The sequence below is a fragment of the Chaetodon trifascialis genome, chromosome 9 (genome assembly GCF_039877785.1).
Source record: "Chaetodon trifascialis isolate fChaTrf1 chromosome 9, fChaTrf1.hap1, whole genome shotgun sequence".
Lineage (NCBI taxonomy): Eukaryota > Metazoa > Chordata > Actinopteri > Chaetodontiformes > Chaetodontidae > Chaetodon > Chaetodon trifascialis.
In genome coordinates, this window is record NC_092064.1 from 15,299,679 (window position 1) to 15,313,261 (window position 13,583).

General features: G+C 42.6%; 1 protein-coding gene across 1 annotated transcript in view; it reads right to left on the reverse strand.

Annotated features, from left to right (window-relative positions):
* Window positions 1-246: 246 nt before the first annotated feature.
* pdgfd (platelet derived growth factor d) overlaps window positions 247-13,583 on the reverse strand; it is a 53,028-nt gene continuing 39,691 nt past the window's right edge. The window contains exons 5-7 of the mRNA XM_070970571.1: window positions 13,323-13,536; window positions 6,316-6,533; window positions 247-3,372 (exon numbers count right to left, since the gene is read on the reverse strand). Of these exons, the coding sequence (XP_070826672.1) occupies window positions 3,238-3,372; window positions 6,316-6,533; window positions 13,323-13,536 (567 nt within the window). The 3' untranslated portion in view covers window positions 247-3,237. The remainder of the gene's footprint in view (window positions 3,373-6,315; window positions 6,534-13,322; window positions 13,537-13,583) is intronic.

Consider the following 13,583-nt stretch of genomic DNA (forward strand, 5'->3'; position numbering starts at 1 on the left):
ACACATTTCCTATTGCGCTCGACCGTTGATCTTACAAGCAGCTGATCCATTCAGCATCACGTAAAAAACACCACACAGTCAAATATCTGAGAAAAGATGATTTTGGTGAGGGGAAAAGAAGTCAAAGCCCTGGAGCCCGTAATGCTAGAAACACTTTATTTATCAAGACAACCAGCTGATATTTTTAACAAAACAATAGAGAAAAAGACAATAAATTATTTAAGTAAAGCATACAGTTTTGTCATGAATATTTTTCTGAATACAGCAAAGCAGGCTGACTTTTTGCTTTTTGCTAAAAACTAAAAACTTTTCTCTGAGTAACAAAGATGACAGTACAATCCTCACAATCCCCAGAAGGGAAGCTGAAACTCTGGACCAAATCTTGCTGAAAGCACAGTAATCTGAAATGTCCCCAATGGTCTAATGTGGTGGTTTCGATGCCGTTAGTTGACCAGTAAACCAGAAAAATCCAAATACACAGGTTTAAACATCTGACACTGAAGTACATGTGGGTCTATTGTAAAGAAGTGGAAGTGAAAACAAATGAGTTATGAGGAAAAAGCGGAATGTAACTTTGGTGCACGCAACAATGGAATGTGCTGATAACGCCAGAAAAGTTGGCAGACACAGGATGCACACACACACACACACACACACACACACACACACACACACACACACACACACACACACACACACACACACACACACGTAAACACACACACTTTCAATATATCTCCTGTTGGCAGCAGATTTCAGAAAAGCTCAAACATCCTTGTTGGTACAGTAAACATTTTGCAGCAAAGCATCTTGGAAAACAACGCGTTACCTAATCGCCATCTGGCTCGTTAGCTACTGAAGATATAACGGGGTAATTTACCTGCGAATCATCCGCTGTGAAATTTGACCAATCACCGAGCGGGTGTCGTGTTTATCACTGTGTTTTAAAATGCAGCACGCAGGAATGAAAGCAAACTACTGCAAGAGAACAGAAGATAAAAAGCTTTACAGCAAAGTGAAGCTGCTTTCTAAGACGAACTACAGCCAAAAATAACTGCGTGCGTGTGTGTGTGTGTGTGTGTGTGTGTGTGTGTGTGTGTGTGTGTGCGTGCCTGGGATAAATGACTTGGAACGTCACCACTGCACAACCTGACACAGCTTTGGAATATTTAAGAGTGCTTTGTATCTCACGCCTGCCAAAATACCCCCTTGACTTACAATACACACATGCGCATGAAAGCGCTGCCGGCACACAGCTGATCGGGTTTCGCTGTGACCGAGGAATCGTCTCAGTGTCCAGTTATTCTTTGTTGTCTGTCTTTAGAACAAAAGTAGTGTGTAAAATCCAATTTTCTCTGTGTAAATCCGGCCTGTAAGCGAATCCTAGCGTGTGATGGGGGGACACATGGGAGGAGATGATGGAGAGATGACAGATGACGGTGCCTTTTATTTCTCACTGCTGGGTCATGTGTCTGGAAATGATAAGCAGTTAGCTTGAGTTCTCACTGTGTTGCTTTGGTACTGCAGCTACCTACACACACGCAAACACACACACGCACTAGCACGTACAGTCACATGCCGACCATTCACATGCTTGTTATCTGCTGCCAGCTCTCACAGACTGTTGGTAACCCTCCACCCCTTTAACAAAAGGACCTCTTCCTGAGCTGTTACAGACAGACTGGCACACACACACAGAGACGCACACACAGACGCTCACACAGATGCACACACTCAAGTATGTATTTTCAGCAAAGACCAAGAACATTACTCTAATTCCCACAGATCTCTTTTGCACTGTGGTGCTGCTGCAGATGTGCAAAGCAGTGGGTCAGATTGTGATACTTATGAGCGTCTTCGTAAGGGTAAAAAAAAGCAGCGTGATGAAAAAAAAAATCAGGTGAGCTGAATACATGAACATGTTGATTGAACCCACTGAAGTAGCTGCAGTCTTTTATGTACTGCGTCTGGAAAGTGGCTCCTCTCAGCTCTCATCCAGGAGCCCTGGTAATCTACAAATAGACGTCTTGCTTGATTGTCCCTTTTCTGTCAAGCCGCCTCTCCTAAAAAAAAACAAAACTCTGTCTCTCTTCCTGAGTGTCTCTGCCTCTTTCCTCTTATGTGTTCAGGGTCGACGGATCACGGTTTTATCCGCGTAAGCAGAATTCCGGTTAGCAGTTGGAATGCCAGGAACGCTGAGAAAACTGGGCAAAGCGTGGCAGCCTCATCTGACATCTCCTTTGATGTGTTAGAGTGTGAGTGATGGAGGGAGACAGAGTCGCTGTGTATGCATTAGAGAGAGAGAGAGAGAGAGAGAGAGGGAGACAGTGTCAAGTGAGAAAAAGAAAAGTGTCTGGATGGAAGGACAGACAAAAGGAAGCAGACAGGAATGTGCGCAAAACAAAGGAGGGCTGCACTGAAAAATGGAGCAGTGAAGAATTCAGTATAAATAACCACAGTTTTTATCTTTAGGAAGCCTCGAGTGAATGTGTGTGTGTCAGTGTGCAATTCAGATCTGGAGGGTTGTGGTTAGCCTAATTTCACATCAAGATAAAGTGTTATTTTGGTTTACACTTCCTCCAACCCTTCTCCCTCCCACCGTCTGTCTCACGCTCACTCATCTCAGCATGCTCCTGACATGAGAAGAGCCTGAAGTTTCTAGAAACGTCTTATTATAACAGAAGAGAATACATGCATATGGAAGGGGAAAACAAAAATATTCACACAGCGGTGGGAGTCAGTTTCAACTCAGTCAAGGTGTCATCCGTTGAACTTGTTTAATGAAAATGTAGATGTAATTCTTCATACTGTGTTTTCATGTGTTTTGTATTTTGTTTCCAGTTTTTGGAGGAAAAAACTTTGATCGAATTGAAAGTGAATTCCTCTGGAGGCCCGCTGTCATTTTAACACTTTTCGGTTCCAAAGTGATGTTTAAATGTGGTCTGAACAGGCAAGATTTAGTCTCTGTGTTGCAGAAAAGTTAGACAACAAATGCGTTTGGCCGGAAACATTTATGCATTTACAACTTTGGCGTGTGTTCAGAGCGAGGGGAGGTGGTTTACTTGCAAGAACAAATGTCATTGTGCACGATGCAAGCTGCGGTTTGTCAGTCAAATTGTCGCCTTCTTCTTTGCTGAATGTGTGTCTGCGTTGCTCTTACTATATGACGTCTGTTGCAAAACTGATAAAAAAAGAACTGGTCCGACAGTTCCAGATGCACGTGCCAGTCTGAGCGTGTCAGCGAGGGGGCTGGGAGGGACACGCACACTCACACTGTTCGTGGTGCGTGAGGAAGATCTCGTCTATGACCCAGCGCACCCGCGGCCGCCGATGGCGCTGATACAGAGTGACCTCTGGGGCGTACTTCAGCACCTGAAGGAGTCAGAGAAAAAGACAGAAAGGGTGAAGAGCACGGTGAACGAAGTGGATTCACTGTTGCCTTAATTGTCGGTAGGTGTTAAAAGTACTTTGTCAAGCCATTGTTGTTGAATTTGAATGTGGGAAAGACATGAGAAAATTATGAGAAACTGATGCAAAGTCTGCTTTAAAGAGCATCATTCATGACATAACTGCAGGAGATCAACAGAGAAAAGAAACACTGCCCCCTGTAACTGCAGATATTGCAAAAAACTTGACATTGAAGCAAATGAAGCACATCAAAAGACAGATTAGTAAGCAAAAGCAAGGTTTCTAAGAATGCAGTAGAGTGCCGTGAAACTCCGGCAGCCATAAGAAAACAACTGTGCCCACCCTTCCTCTCGTTAATCATAACTGACCTCTGTTTTATTCTGTGCACAGTATCTTAAAAAGCAGGCCGACCATCAGACACTTGAAGCAACTAAAGGGATTTTTACATTTTCACCAAATGAGAAAGTTTTCATATATTGTGGTGGATATTAAGATGAGGCCAAAAGGCTGTATTTACATTGAGAGACTATAAAGAATAAGCATGCAATTGATGTTATAGTTAGATTTAGAAAGTGTTTCACTAAAACTGACAGTGTTGCAGATGGCCAAATTGTTCGCAGATGCCACCTCTAATGTGAAAACAGAGTGGAAGTACAAATTGTTCCACAACCGATGCGGTGGATTTGTTCTCCAGAGCTCAGTGAAAGCAAGGCTGCCCTTGATTTATGTCAGGACTTCCCAGCACTGAAACAATAGAGTGAGTAATAATGTGTTTCTTTAGAAGTTCAGTCAGTGAAGGACGAAGTTACAGGTGTAATACTGCCTGCGAGCAGAGGAGATAGAAGCACACACACACACACACACACACACACACACACACACACACACACACACACACACACACACACACACACACAGAGTCAGTCACTTCAGAGGACATTACATTGACTTACATTCATTTTCTGGAGACTTACCTCAATCCTGACTTCAACTCAATTCTTCATCTTAAAACTGAATAATAAATGTTATGTGGACATGGGTTTTGTCCCTACAAGAAGAGCGATTCCCCACAATATGAGTGTGTGAATAGATTTATGTCCTCACAATGTGAGTAATACACAGGTGCGCGCGCACACACACAAATTGGCCAACAGTGACGCTGCATTATTCCTTCACACTGCTTGTATGTAATTTCAGCATAAACAAAAATATCTACATACCTTCATGTTACAAGATAGGCACATGAAATAGCAATAATAAAAATAATACGTTATGGAAAGGATCCCTACAGAGATGGACCTTTTTGTTAAAGAGTAAAATCTGTTTTCTTTAACCACAAACAGCCACTATATCGACCAGCCCCACCAGACTCCATTCACATAAACAGTAATTTTAGCATCTGAAATCACACTTCATTCAAACTCGAAAGAAACCATAAAACTCACCAAAAACCTTCTTGGTTCGCCTTTTCACTGTTCCAACAATCACCACTAACTCTGGATTGGTTGAAATAAATGCTTAATTCATTGAATTGGAGGGAGGAGTGAGAGAGACAGCACACAACAGAGCAGCAGCAGCAGCAGCAGCAGGGGAATATTTTCACCTGTAACTTGGGAATTATTAAACCATGATTGGAGAGATTTAAGTATTTTGGATTTAAACAGATTTTCCTGTTAAAAAAGAACAAAAACTCAATCAAATGTCTAAAATCTTTCTCTTTGTGATTATATATTTGAATTTAGGATATTCGGTGACGGCCTTGGTAGCACATAGACACAAACACACCTTTTTCATGCTCTCGTACACACTGACTTACACACATGCTCACGTACACAGTACAACCCAAATCCCACTTTTGTCTAAATTTCCATTGTATGATTTCCTAACAGAGAGGAAGCCCCACGGACCAAGTTTCAATAATGAAGCTATACAAGAACAAAGACACAAAGGGATGGAGGGAAGAGAGAGAAAAGAATGAATGACAGGCTTAAAAAACAAGAATGGTGCACTGCAAAGGGATAAATTGAAAATGGGAATTGGGAAGAATGAAAGGATGATGGAAGCCCACAGAGAGAGAGTGATAGAATGTGAACACTGCAGTGACAGAGATATGGAGAGATTGGGTAGAGAAAGATGGAGCTGACATACATTAGCAACAAACGGAGGGGAGAAGCAGGGTTTCAGCGCGAGGCTGCTGGTGCATTGCTGCTTCATTGTTGATGCGGCGCCTGCCTCTGCTCGCTCCATCTCCCTCCCTCTCACTCACTCACTTACTCACACATCATCTTTTAAGCCCCTTTCAGGTAGGCGCCCACAATGTACTGCAAATTTTACATGTCAGTCTTATGTTTGAGTAAGCACCCGCATCAGCAGCAGTGCCAGCACAGCTCACGTCTGAATTGAACGCTGTCGCTTTAATGGGAAGGCCACAGCGTGCACAAGCTGTGCAGATGGATATTAAATGCACATCTTTTTTTTCCACCTTCTTAAATATCTTCTTATATCTGTTATCTATTTTGCACAAAGGAAAAAAAATAATTCAGTAACTGTAAAACAGAATATACTGAAGATTCTTCTCACGTCAGCTCAGTCTACAGAAAAGTGTTTTAGTTCATTTCCCCCGTCTCATGGTGGAGGATGAAAGAAGCCTTGAAAACCCATAATAGTCATCAGGCATTAGTCACCCTTCCATGTCCAACATATGTTTAATAAATGATTTTCATACATATGTGAGAAAATAAGAATTAGCCGCATAAATTAGTCACAATCCTACATCTTGTCATTTTTATCTGTGTTTCAGCACAGTTCTCTGGTCTTCGCACTGTACTATGCCAGTAATGAGTAAAAACAAAGAAGGAATGACCAAACTTAAGAATCGTAGTGTGAGGTCCAGGTTAGAGGACTCACCTCGTGTAGTTTGAGTGTCGTCTTGGAGGCCTGACAGGTGCAGCCGTTGTTCCAGTTTTCGGTGCCGCAGCCGCAGTTGCCTCCACAGCGTTTCACCAGCAGACATCGAGGGAAGAAGACGGCGTTGGTGGCCCTCAGCTCCTCGCGCAGGTTTACAGAGTAGTTGCGTGGGGTGCAGCTGTACCGCTTGACGTCGTCATACAGACGGTTCAGATCAACTGGACAGTGAGAGAGAAAATGACAATGAAATGAAGTTTCTGTTATATTAACGGTTCGGCTTTGTGTTTGGCCTTTAGTGTGATGTGTTTTTTCTGTACTTTATGTTGTTGAATGTTGAAATTTGGCCTTTTTTCTGTCTTCATTTCAGTTGTTATCATGGCAACTTACTGCTTATTGGCAAAGTTACTGTTGTGTTGTGGTACAAAACAATTATAAGCAAATGCTTTTCAGTCATACTAGTAGCCTATAAGAATACAAACAGAGAGAAACAAAAAGTTAAGGTTTTTTATTGCTAGTCTGTTGCTTCATAGTATAAGAAATGGGCGCCATGTTGGAGACAGAGAGGAAAGAATGAAACGGGGGGAGGGAAGCAAATAAGGCAAAGTGGCTGCAATTCACAAAAAATATGCTCAATATTGATCGAATGAAAATGGTTGAAAGGCGAAGAGAGGCTATTAGATATGAGTACAATTGCAACAACAATTGACTCTAGAGGAACAGATGGAGAGATGAGTGGATGAAGGAGAGACATAAAGCTGAAGAGAGAGAGAGAGAACAGGCCAGAAGAGGAAGCAGGGCACATTAATTGATTGTAGATTGAATGTATTGACTGCGGCCTTTCTTCATGTCATCACTTCAGAGAAAATGATCTTGTTTGTGCACAGAGGACCTTTGTTCATTGGCCTGCTACAATGGTTCAGGACTAATTTCAGGGGAGGCTACAGGAGAAGCAATAAGGCATTAAACCCTTGGTCCAGAGGGGATAATCGGGAGCGCCACAACCAGGAGCTTGTTTAAATCTGCCTGTATTTCTATATGTTTCACAAGTATTGGCATCAGAGACTGAATGACATGAGTGCACATTGTTGCTCAGCACAAGGAGAGCCTGAGGCCAAACTGTAGCAGGTGTGCATTTATGTGAAGGCTGCTGAATGTTTGTAAGGCAAAGATCAGGCTGTAATGGAGAGAACTATAACAATCATCTGCAGTGTTTGTATGGATTTTCTAGGATGATGTTATTAGTATGGGGGACAAATGAGTGAAGGAGACCAAGAATGCGTCCTCTGTGGAATACAGAGTGAACACATTATCATGCTCATATTCTGCAGACAATCCTGAGTGACCACAGCTGGTTAGAGGGGCACATGAGACAGAAAATAAAAAAAGAGATGTGAGGGTGAGTGGAAAAGAAAGAAGAGCAATAATCAGCGGCGTATTGACTGCCCTCTTCCCTGAGGCCATCGGCAGGATCATCATCGCCATACTGTCCATACCATGAGTGGTGATTACAGAGCGCCATGCAACCACGACCTTTAATACTGGTTCCACACAACTCTCTTTCAACAGCTTCAGAGCCTTTCTTCTTTAAAGAAATGCATCAGAATCTCAACTGAATCAGTTAATTTCACTTGTGTGCAGTGCAGTTTCATCTGTTAGTAGAAAAAGAAAAATAGTAAAGGTTATGCATGTCAACGCTAGTTCTAAGAGGACAAAATGGAGCCCTGTCGAGCTCTATAGAAGCTTTGTGATGTTCGTGCCCTTGTTTGTCCTCCCATAATAGCTGCCTGTAGTTACTGGTTGCCACTTTGACGATAAAATGCTTCCCTGTCTCTAATGTGGGAAACCCAGAAAAACATGATATTAAATTGTGACTTGTGTATAAATTCCAACAAAGAGGCTACATTTAGGTGGGAACACATGCCGTTGTTTAGCACGCTGCGGTTGTTCTTTCACAGCTTGGAGGGAAAACAGGTGTTTCAGAAGCCTTTTCATTCTGTAAATGGGCTCTGTAGATTTGCCTGAGGAGGAGCCCTCTAGACCCTCTGCAGTGGGGATGGGAAGGCAAGGCCTCACTCAAAACGGCTTGACTGATATTGTTACGCAGTACCAAAGCGGGCAGATGTCACATTAAGTATGCCGCAGTAAACTGGATTAGGGTAGATATTTAAGAAAACATCTTAATTTGAGGATTGTGAGGCCAGATCCATCAGTCATCATCAGCTATTTAATGTTTAGCTCTTGATTACACTTCTTTTCAGAACAGCTTTGGTCGGCGTAAGCAGAACTGATTCAGCAAGTTGTACACTCTTGATTCATTTACTACACCAGTAAAAATGGGTGTAAAAGGTTTAAGGGCATGCCTTTAATGGTCCCCTAAGGTTCAGAGGAGCCAGCCTCGAGCACCATGGGAAGCGCCCACTGGTCTGTAGTCTGGTGCTTCACTACCTGCAGAAACCACTTTAATGGAGGGTGACTGAACAACCCCTCAGCAAAAGCAACATGACAAGAAGAAATCGCTGATGCGTTTCCCTTTACGGTAAAATACAACTATCAAAGTAGTTCCTACAGTATAAACCTTGCCCTTTAGGCAGCGATGGTGGACGGAGCGTATGCACACTGGATAGTCTACTCCACAGAGTGGAACAATTGCATATTCACCAGTCTGAAGCCTGTCCAAGTACTGACATCTGCTTAATGCATTTTTCACCCAAGATCCCCAAAGAGCCAGGGTCCCCAAAAAACTGGGGTTAAAGTGGCAGCATCGCCAGGTGGTATTCTTTTACACATCATGGCTCCGATCCCCATTCAGGTACCATCAGAATGAGTCCATGACAGCTGCTGACCCTGCCCATGTGCTCTGCTCCCAGACACAAAGACAACAGAGAAAAAGGCGTGGAGACTCTCCATCGTTATGAGACTGAATGACAGTAGAAGGAGGGATTGGTTATGAGGGCCATTTCTACAGCCAGCACAAGGTTGGGTTGGTTGTTTTCCCAACAAGTAGAGCGGCTCTATAAAGCACATAGAGCCAATCAGAGAGCATAGCCTGGGTGAAATAGGATAATCCTTTCTTGAAACAGGTGAAATATTCTGTAAACGAGTCCACTTGCAGTGAAGATAAATGACATTTTCTTGGGTCACTGCTAGATTTTTCACCTTGTTGAAGTACAATGAGCTTTTACGACCCAGTACAAGAATAAAGGACTTGTCAAGATCAATACTTTAAGTGAACAACAACAGTGTAGCTAGGTGAGCTCTGCTGCAACAATAAAGATCAGTCATGCAATAGAAACTACCTAGAAATCGCATGTCCTCCAAATTAGCGTGACAGTGTCAAATTTGCTTGCCATGCAATATTGTGCATGAGTGAGAAAAGCTAAAGGGAGGTGCACTGGGGTCAGGGAGGCCTAATGACATTGATAATCAATAAGCAATTGTTCGCAAAAAGAAATCTTTGCTGTGAGGGTGTCCATTCATGCCATAAAGCATGTGGAAAGCCGAATGAACAATGAAGACACAGAAAAGAACAAGAGAAGTGATCACCTACTTTGGCAACACAGAGAGAGAGCAATGAAGGTAGAAGGTGTGCTATTATTCTGCACTATACTGACTGGCTTGATTGTCAATCCATCTAGTGGTAAAGTAGCACATCTTTATAGGTCTTTAGATATAAGAGAGATATAGAAAAGACAATCAAAGCTACTGGCTTTGCTGAAGTTTGACTTGACCGACTCACGTTATTTTGAATGATAAAGAGCTGCACTGTACAACCTGGTCTAAAGTTCTGTAGACTTCTAGAAAAAGGCTTTTACTGAATCATGCAAACCATTGTTTAAAGGTTCTTAATCACAACAACTGTAGCGTTTCTTTACCCTGATCGTCACAGCCACAATTCTGCATCACCTTCTTTCTTCTGTTTTTTATCTTAACTGTAAGTTTATATGAAAACATCTAAAACACCATCAATCGAAGACAATACTGTATATTTTAAAAACTATCATATGTGTACCTCAACAACAACCTCATAGGCTTTATGGAATATGAATAAGAAATGTTGACTAGAGCTGCAATCCATGTTTTTCTTAACTAACTTACTACTTTAAGGAGTAACATGGAGGGCGTGTTAAACATCAAGAATTCATCTCAGTATCGAGGACTACAGTACAGGCCCAGCATTCTGCCACACCAACACATTTCACAGCTCACAGACAAATCACAGAAACCTTTTCTTCCTGCATCTCCTTTTGTGTAAAGTGCAGACGACAGAGAAGCAATCATTTCTGTTTTTTTGTGACTTAACTGAAGAACGAAATAGCAGATTTTCAACAAGTGAAGGCTTCATAGTTGATGACAGAATTGTGAGGATGTCGACAGTCATGACAGGTCTCTCTAACATTTGTAATGTTTGTTTACACCTCCCCAGCTGATGCAAGACTCGACGTAAAGGAGCCGCTACAAAAGCACACCGAGTCACCCGCCACTGGAGCGGCTCTGATGGTTCAATGCTGCCTTTTAACACCAGACGCAGGGGACAACAGGCATATGTGTCGATGTGCGGGGGGATACAGTGCATGCTTACACCGTATGAGTGAAGACAAAGGCACAGGTCATGTATGTGTGTGTATGCTTGCGGGGCTGAGCTCGTGTCTTTTTAAGAGGAATAAGTGAAATCTCAGAAAAGCAGCGGTGTGGAACCCTGTCAGGGAGTGTGGAGGAGAAAAAAACAGAAAGACTGAGAGCAAGCACAACTGCCAGAGTGACCATGTCACTCACTCGGCCACTGACTTGAAAAAAAGTGTAGTATGTGTGCACTTGGTGACACTTATAGAACATATTCTGCTCTAAAGTTGTGCCCAAGGATTTGCTTGTATGAATATTATTATGTTTTTATGTAAACGCATGTGTGAGTTAGCATTCATTCGAGTAACTCAGACTTAAAAGTGTCCCAATTAATATGAGGATCAGACTTACTGTCCTTCTTCACAAAGGTGGGTGTGAGCTGGGTGTGAATGTGTGTCTTAATGAAAACAAAGCTAAGCTGCTGACTGTAGCACATTTCTGCTCCGTTGCACAGGTTGAATTTCCAATTAGAGAGAGCCACGCTGGTACAGTATATCAAAGAGCTGCAGCACCTATGCACCTTTCTGTAGTGCTGCAACATGCACAAACTCCCCAAATATGCAGAGCCCTCTCAGGCCAGCAGAGCACACACATGTACTGATAAATATAGATTTGCTGTCAAGCGCAAATATTTACTAAGAAACAGGAGAGCCCTTGGGTAGAGACAGAGAGAGTGCAGGTGAGAGAGATGAGGTCGGAAGGGCTCAGGTCTGCCGCAAGCTCTGACACTTTTGTACACTAGACGCACACACACATCCCTGAACACGCTCCCATGATTGTGTGACGTGTGTGTAATAAGCATCTGCGTGCCAAAATTTCATCAGAATCTATTACCTCAGTGACTCCGGGTCGTTGGCACTGACTTCACAGTGAAGAATTGCCTTGAACCGCTGGTCCTGTGTCACCTTAAATCTGTCACTGACTCACTTTTACACCCACTAGAGGGCAAATTGCTCATTTGATGATGCAACAACTTAGTCAGGCTACGGTATGCGGTTGCATCACAATATGAGCAGGAGGCGGTTTCATTTTTCGTGATGATCTTTTATATTTACAGAAAACTAGAAAAGGGGCAAACATCTTTTCAGTATAAGTCCACTTCAGGTTCCAAAGGTATCTTCACACACAGATCCATCAAAATGCTCTCAGAATCTTTTTCTTTTTATTTCTATGAGGAGCGCAGGGGAATATATGTAGATGTATCTGCAGAGACACACTCAACCACTAGACAGCCTAATGTCTTTGTAGCACTCTGCTTAACTTGACAGATTCAGTTGCACATGCATACTTCATTAGCTTGTTTTCAGTGGCTGTCACCTGTTCTATATTTGATCAAAAGACAGCAATGTGGCTTGATCACAGTCATTACAGCCCTCGCTAATAATTTCCTTCACATTACCAAGATGTCGTCTTGGTCCGCCTCAATGCTGTACCACTTATGTACAGCCCGATTAGTGAGAATGGGCCCCCTGCTGTGCGGGTCTTTCTTGGTCAGCACAAAGTGGCACGCTCTCCCCTCCCCTCTATCACACCAGTGACCACGGACTGCACCATTCTGCAGCGAAATACTGTGAACGCAGCAGAGTTGTTGAAGATCACCATCTGCAGCACAAAAAAATGAGACGAGAACATCGCTGCTCTCATCTGCATCAACTTTACTACCTTTAGTGTCACTCCAAGTCCTCTGGCCTCATCACATGATCTAAGATCTTTGCCCAAGTTCTGATTGAGTTTGATGCAAATCAAGAGTCAATGTTTTTGTTAAACATCTTTATATGTACAATGAAAAAACATATTTCTGTACTGCAGAACATCGATGTACAAACCAAAGATGTTATTTTTATGGCTGCACAATTTTCTCCCTGTAATACACAAAATATTTTGTGTTTCTGGATACTTTGGGATCTTCACTCCAATTTAAAACCCCATTTAGCATTACTTATACTCAAATGTCTTTGTGGCAAGTCAGTTTTATTTAAATAGCCCTGTGTCGCTAATCACACTTACATCCAGGAGCTGTACAATCTGAGACGTGACATGACGGATTGTGGATACTGTTGAACTACCAAGTCTGCTGCAAAACTGGAGCTTTCTTCACTTTATGACTGATTCATAGTTTGATGGAATCCAACAAATAGTTAATAAAGTCTCTGTCTATCATATCTACTCATAGTCTTTTTATAGTCTTCATAGTTTCAGTCCTGTGTTGTGAAACACTCTTGTAATATAGCATATTCCTTTTGATGCAGTTATATTAGAGCCCAATGAAAGTGATTATCACCATGCAAGGACACATATGTTTGGATTGAGTGCTGAGCAATCCTGAAAGAATGTGAGACATAACAGATGTGTACGTTTGTTCACGTACAGCTTGTAAAACCTCTTACCTTTATTGTGTCTGCTCGCCAGATGATAGGCCCTGGATCTATAATGTATATGTGTTTGAGTGTAGATGCTGTCCAGGTCCTGTTTCCAGGTGTCTGGGCTCAGGGATCTGAGAAGCTGTTCTACGGTGTCGAAGGCAGCGATGGTCCGGTCCAAGTCCTCCAATGAGAAAGGGACCTCTGTGACTGCTGCTGGCATCTGGCCTCCACCGCTGTCCTGCAAAGGTCAAAGAGTAAAGACAAAATGATTCATTCTACTATTAA